Raw genomic sequence first — 6,273 nt, 5'->3', positions numbered from 1 at the left:
CGTTGCCGACCCAGTTGCACATGAGATCGGCGTCGCCGGCGTATACCATGACGCGGACACCCGCCGCGAGCAGTGGCGGCACGAACGAGACGTAGTCCTTCATAAAGTCGATGCTAAAGTCGCCATAGACTCGCATCGCGACCTCGGTCCACGTAATGTTGTCGTGCACGCCGAGGCGCGACTGCACGGCCGGCGTGTTGAGGAAGGCGCGAACGTTGGCAATGTGGTCGACGCAGCCGTCAACGGAGCAGTCTTCGCGAATGTCGTACGGGTTGCCCGTCTTGTTGCTGTAGCTCATCATCGGGCCCAAGATGTGCTCGCCCCAGTACTGCGTCGCCTCGGGACACACCGAGTCGTTGGTTTGGCACAGCACGACGAGCTTCCCGCATGCAGCAGCTTCGGCCTTGAGGGTTGCAAAGCCTTCGGGAGATGCGAGATCGATGTACTTGTTGTCGCGCGCCATGTGCGCCGAGTACGGAATCTGTGTGATGGTGTCCGTCATGCCGTTGCCGATCGCGATGCCCTGGAGGTTGATGCGCACGTCGCTGGTCGCGTTGGCCATGCCCACGATGTAGTGCGCGGCCGCAGGGACGTAGTGCCCGGCGTAGCTCTCGCCCGTGATGAAGAACGGGCTTTTGGCGTACTTGGGGTGCTTTGCTAGGAACGCTTGCAGGAACGCGTAAATGTTGCGGCCAACGTCGACTTGGTTGTGGTCGTCGTCCTTGTCGCTCGTCGTGTACGAGAAGCCGACGCCCGTTGGCTGGTCGAGCCAGATGACGTTGGCGTGCGACGTCCACGAGTGCGGGTTGTTGACCGTGTTGAGGTTCGCGTCGATAGTGCAAGGGCCGTTCTCGGTGAGGAGCGCGACCATCGACGACCCACCGGGGCCACCAGTGAGCCAGAGCACGAGCGGGTCCGTCGCCGGATTCGAGCGCGACTCGAAGAACCAGTAAAAGTAGTGGTCGTCGACCTTGTGCGGCAATTGAATGTAACCCGACTCTTGGAACGTCGCGTCGCAAAAGTCGGCCGACGACGACCGACTGCCTGTCAGCGTTAAGAGCGCGAGGGCGGCGATGACACCAACTGCGCCAATTGCAAATAGCCACCTCTTGTAGCTGGCTTCGGGCGCCTTCCGGGGCTTCACTTGCACGCTGAAGAGTGGGGACTTCTCGGTTGTCGACATGGAACTTTGTGGAATGAGCTGCAGTTTGACGCACGTCAATTGTCGACAATACTATTTTGCGTTGGGTGTCACATTATTTCAAATATATCAAAAACTTGCCCCAACCACACATTATTGTATCGGTATCATAGCGAGCATGAGGCACCGAATTGCACAAGCACGTATGTAGTACATTCTGCACCATTGTCCGTGGCGCAGTGGCGACATTGATGGAGGGAGCTTCTGTTTCTTTGATTGCTCACGTACACTATTCACATGCTCATGGCGTCCATTCTAGTCCTTTAAATAGTGCTGTACGGAGTGACGATCGTTCACGATCATCATTCCTAACTGGCGATCTTGACCAGCAACGCCTACGATACAAGAGGCGCGCGGAGCAACTGCCGATGCTATTACTAATAACCTGCAGCAGTAGTACCTCGGTAGAATCATCGCAGGTATCATCACACGCACTTGTTCGTATATAGAAGACGCCAAACTCATTGGGCCTCTGCGCGAAGCACTGCCGCCGGTTTCGCAAGCAAGCGGGAGCGTTCCATCTCTGTCGTCGCACGCTGCCCAAGCAGCCCATGATCGTTTCTTGCTGGCCATAGCATCCGCGGAACAATCTCACATCTGTGCGGGTTCAAATTCGAAGCCGGAGCTGAGTTGCGCTTGCACAAAAGTTTTCAGACCGTCGACGTGCGCTCCGGATCGTCACACGCTATGGCTCTCGAGAAAAACTTCTCCTGCGTGGTTTGTTATTGCAGCGACAAACCACACACGGCCGGACACCGCCTTCGCATTCATGACCCTTGGCAGCGCGGTCAGCCGGTGCCCATCTATCACGAACTGAGTACAGTGGAGTAGCCACCATCGTACTCAACTTCAACCACGTGCGTTCATTTTGCAATTGTCTTCAAATGACGGAGCAAGCGCCGCTCTTCCGTCTTGTCGTGCCCGCGCCACCAAAACCCTCGTCGTCGTCGTCGTGGCTTGGGAAGATTTTTCTTGCCGGGATCAGTGCCGCAGCGCTCCTCGGTGCCACGTACCACGTCCATGAGCAGGCAACGGTAGCGCCACCCGTCGCTGCCCACGCGACCGGGTCGCGAACGACGGCCACAAAGCTAAACGGGTCGTCGTTTTGTGATGCAACGTTCCAAGAGGCCGGCTATGTACAGCTGCCGCACAAGGTCAACGACCACTACTTCTATTGGTTCTTCGAGTCGCGCTCGAATCCGGCGACGGACCCGCTCGTGCTCTGGCTCACCGGTGGCCCCGGGTCGTCGTCGATGATTGCGCTTCTCACCGAGAACGGCCCATGCTCGATCAGTGACAACTTGACAACGATTCACAACCCGCACTCGTGGACGTCGCACGCCAACGTCATCTGGCTCGACCAGCCAACGGGCGTCGGCTTCTCGTACACGACGAGCGACAAGGACGACGACCACAACCAAGTCGACGTTGGCCGCAACATTTACGCGTTCCTGCAAGAGTTCCTGGCAAAGCACCCCAAGTACGCCAAGAGCCCGTTCTTCATCACGGGCGAGAGCTACGGTGGACACTACGTGCCTGCTGCCGCGCACTACATCCTCAACGCGCAGCTCGAGCCGCAAGCGTCGCGCCGCTCCAAGATCCATATCAACTTGCGAGGCATCTCGGTCGGCAACGGCTTGACCGACCCTGTCACACAGGTACCTGGTGTTATTGTGCATCGTCATCCTACCATTGTATTTAGATTCCGCTCACACCGGCGTTGGCCGTCACCAACGCTTACAATATCTCACTTGTGCCCGCGGACCAGCTCACGCAGCTGCTTCAGGACGCTGTTCACGCCGGCGTTCTCGCGCAAGAGTGCCGCGATGGCCAGCACCAGAGCTGCCTCGATGCGCTGGGTCTCTGGGACGATGCAGTCATTGGCGTCATGCAGCAGATGAACCGGAACCCTTATGACATCCGCGAGTTCTGCGGCGAATCGTGCTTCGACGAGACGGCCAACGCTGCGCGATTTCTCAACTTGGCGACGACGCAGGCGACACTTGGTGTCCACAAGCCATGGGTCATGACCAACGAGACAACGTACTTGGACTTCAGCGCCGACTTTATGCAAGACTACGTGAGTTACGTGCCGGATCTTCTCGCGCATGGGGTCCGCGTGCTCATTTACGCAGGCGACGCCGACATCATGTGCAACTGGGTCGGCAACGAGGCGTGGACAAAAGACCTCGTTTGGTCCCGCCAAGCCGCGTTCAACAACGCGACGGTGCACCCGCTTCTTGTCGATGGCGCCAGCTATGGCGAAGTCCGTTCGATCTCGAGCCTGAGCTTTGTACGCGTCTACGAGGCCGGCCACATGGTGCCAACAAACCAGCCCAAGGCGTCGCTAGCACTGATTGAACGCTTCTTCAAGGCCCAACCCCTAGATCAGTAGTTATAGTAGGGCTTAAATGCACTACTTTACTTCTCGTTCGCCTTATGGCCAGCATCCGAGACCCATAATCCAAGAATTGCAAGACACTGGCTGCCAAATGAAGGCCCGTCGACGGCTTGAATGAGTATGCAAATGGTGCGTTTGGATCAAGGGTACATAAATTCAACAGGGTGTGTAACGGAATCTATTTTGGGCCTATTCCGGGCCTTTCCGGAAATGGATGTGTCAGACGGTTTCTCCATGCAAAACGCGATGAGTGCCGCGCTCTGTAATATAATAAAGCATATTTAAAATACTCAAAATATTTTGTGTTTGTCTTTTTTATTACGCTTCTGCGGTCCTAATGTGGTCATCTTGGGGCATCCAACGACGCGTAGTACATGCGCCCCGAGACTTGCCACCTAGCTTACTACGAAGTCCAGGAATGCGGCTACATCCCATGAAAAATGTAGCCTTCGGGGCGCATGTGCCAAGTGTCGTTGGTCGTCATGAAAAGGGTATCTTGCCAACCGGGGAAAGATCGCAGAATCCAAGCCCGGCCGTTTCATATCCAGTCAGAGGCTGGCAGTTGGTTGCGCTGATGATCCGCGGGGTCGACCGCCCAGCGGAGCTGGAGCCCGCGCCCGAGCCTGGACTGCAGCCCTCGTTGCAGTGTCGGAGTTGCTCATGCACTGGTCCAGCATCCGGCTACGACCGCATCCGCTCCAACGGTCTCTGCCGTGCCTGCGACGCCAGAGTACGGCGCGACAATAAGGCGGCCAAGAAGAGTGCTGACGCCCTTCTGCGCCGGTCAAAGCCTCCTCCGTCGCCACCTCCATTGCCACGAGAAGATCAACCTGCAGCGTTACCCCTGGCATCACCGTGGATTGAGCAACCCGCGACAGCGCCGCCACGGGTCTTGGAGACGAGCTTGAAGCTCTGCAACAGCGTTCGAAGCGACCTGCCGCCTGATGCATCGATCGAGCTCTACCAGCCGCTTGCGTTCGCCATGGGACGCTACCGCGCTCGCGACTGCCCCATCGTGCTGGCCGCGGGCTCCATCGGCGACGCGTGCAGCAAGTGCACGTCCAAGCGCTCCAACTTTGCGCGCGATGCGCGTCGGCTTGGCCTCACATCTGCCAAAGCTGCTGACGAAGACGACACCAATGCGTGGGTGCTCACCAAGATCAGCGCGCTCTTGCCAGCACTGCGCACAGGACCGCTGAACGACATGCAGCATGCCAAGATGCTACAGTTCGCCCGCATTGTCGACGCGCGCCAGCTTCCGCTCAACGACGACGGCGTCGTGGACAGGAAAAAGGTAGTCTTCTTCTGCCCGGGCATCTCGATCGACGACGTCGGCATGACAACATGGCGCGGTTCCCAGCGCGAGCCTTTGACACTTGTTCAATATTTAAACGAATGGCTTTCAAAACTTAATCGAATAGTGAAACTTACTTGAACGGTTTCCATCAATAAAGTTGCGCCCCCCCAGATAAGTTTCCTCGTCCAAATTTTGCAAACGCTGATGGCGTTTTGTCTGACACATGTAAAATGCCGCGCGGCCCAAAATAGATTCCGTTACACACCCTATTGAATTTAGGTACCCTTGGTTTGGATTGGCTTCCGTTGCAGCCAGTCCTGTGACTGGCTTTGCTCAACTCAAATGCGTATCGAAACTCAATTTGCACTATGAATAATTGTGAGAGCCAAACTCAACTCAACGCGTGGGACTGGAGGCAGTCGAGGACCGTGCGAAACACCAAGCATGTCGTCGCTCTTGTCGGGGATCCGCTTCGTTGCGAACGCCGACTCGGACGACGAGAGCAGCAAGAAGAAGGCCAAGAAGCACAAGAAGGAGGCCAAGAAGCACAAGAAAAAGGTACCTCCTCCATGTCTCGTGACCACGGCTCATCACGTGGAAGGACTCGCCACCATCGCCGCCTGCCCCGACGCCGTCGCAGCTCAAGCGAGACGAATGGATGGACATGGTGCGTACAGGCTCTGCTTCCTATAGAAGCCTTATGTATGACAGGACTTTGTGTCGGGGCCGCGCAAGGTACAGCTCTCGGTCGAGGACCAGCGAAAGGCCGATGAAGCCGCAAAGCGCCAGGAGGAGATTGACACCGGAAAGCGCGAGCCCAACACAGGCCTTCTCTACGGTCTATACGATCCCAAGAAAGTTGAGCAAGTGTCCATGATGGCTGCGCCCGTGGACGCGTCTGTCGGCGACGGCGGGGCGAGCTGGAAGGCCAAGATGCTGCAGCGGGCGAAGGATCGCGCGCGGGAAACGGGTGAGTCCCTGGAATCCGTCGTTCAAGCGCAGTATGGCATGGACTTGCGAACACTCGAGGAGCAGGCGCGCGGCGCCCGCATGGACGCGCACCTGCACTACAAGCGCCATCGTGATCCGGACCAGCAACGACGACGTGACGCATCTACTTCGGGTGGCGACAAGACTCTCATTGAACAGTACAACAAGCGCATCGAGCGCTCGGGGCCTTCGTCGTCGGCATTGGCAACAAGCAGCGACGAGAAGGTGAGTGCCGAAAAATCTGCCGAGGATGTCGAGGAGCCAATCGACTACTCGAAGCTTCCGGACAGCGACGACGATGTGCGCCGCCGCGGGCAGCCCACGCGCCGCAGAGACGACCGCAGTCGACGTCGATCCCGTGATCGAAGTCGCGATCGAACCAGA

The 6,273-nt window shown here is 57.5% G+C and overlaps 4 protein-coding genes across 4 annotated transcripts; 3 read left to right on the top strand and 1 right to left on the bottom strand.

Moving 5' to 3' along the window:
* Positions 1–10: 10 nt before the first annotated feature.
* SPRG_16805 (hypothetical protein) lies at positions 11–1,183 on the bottom strand (the record flags this gene model as incomplete). The annotated part of the gene is made up of 1 exon (XM_012356145.1): positions 11–1,183. A coding segment is annotated over one exon (1,173 nt), but the record flags the coding sequence as incomplete, so codon positions are not given.
* A 902-nt stretch (positions 1,184–2,085) lies between these two features.
* On the top strand, positions 2,086–3,596 carry SPRG_16804 (hypothetical protein; the record flags this gene model as incomplete). Its single annotated transcript, XM_012356144.1, has 2 exons — positions 2,086–2,859; positions 2,904–3,596. The coding sequence occupies 2 exons, from the start codon at positions 2,086–2,088 to the stop codon at positions 3,594–3,596; spliced, it is 1,467 nt and encodes a 488-aa protein (XP_012211534.1).
* A 566-nt stretch (positions 3,597–4,162) lies between these two features.
* Positions 4,163–4,942, top strand: SPRG_16803 (hypothetical protein; the record flags this gene model as incomplete). The annotated part of the gene is given in 2 exon segments (XM_012356143.1): positions 4,163–4,896; positions 4,901–4,942. Coding segments are annotated over 2 exon segments (762 nt in total). The 5' UTR covers positions 4,163–4,176.
* A 401-nt stretch (positions 4,943–5,343) lies between these two features.
* On the top strand, positions 5,344–6,251 carry SPRG_16802 (hypothetical protein; the record flags this gene model as incomplete). The annotated part of the gene is made up of 4 exons (XM_012356142.1): positions 5,344–5,457; positions 5,501–5,566; positions 5,611–6,189; positions 6,234–6,251. The coding sequence occupies 4 exons, from the start codon at positions 5,344–5,346 to the stop codon at positions 6,249–6,251; spliced, it is 777 nt and encodes a 258-aa protein (XP_012211532.1).
* Between the last annotated feature and the right edge of the window lie 22 nt (positions 6,252–6,273).

The sequence above is a fragment of the Saprolegnia parasitica genome, assembly GCF_000151545.1.
Source record: "Saprolegnia parasitica CBS 223.65 unplaced genomic scaffold supercont2.385, whole genome shotgun sequence".
Taxonomy (NCBI): domain Eukaryota; phylum Oomycota; class Saprolegniomycetes; order Saprolegniales; family Saprolegniaceae; genus Saprolegnia; species Saprolegnia parasitica.
Note: the sequence above shows the minus strand (reverse complement) of the source record. Positions and strands in the feature narration are given on the sequence as shown.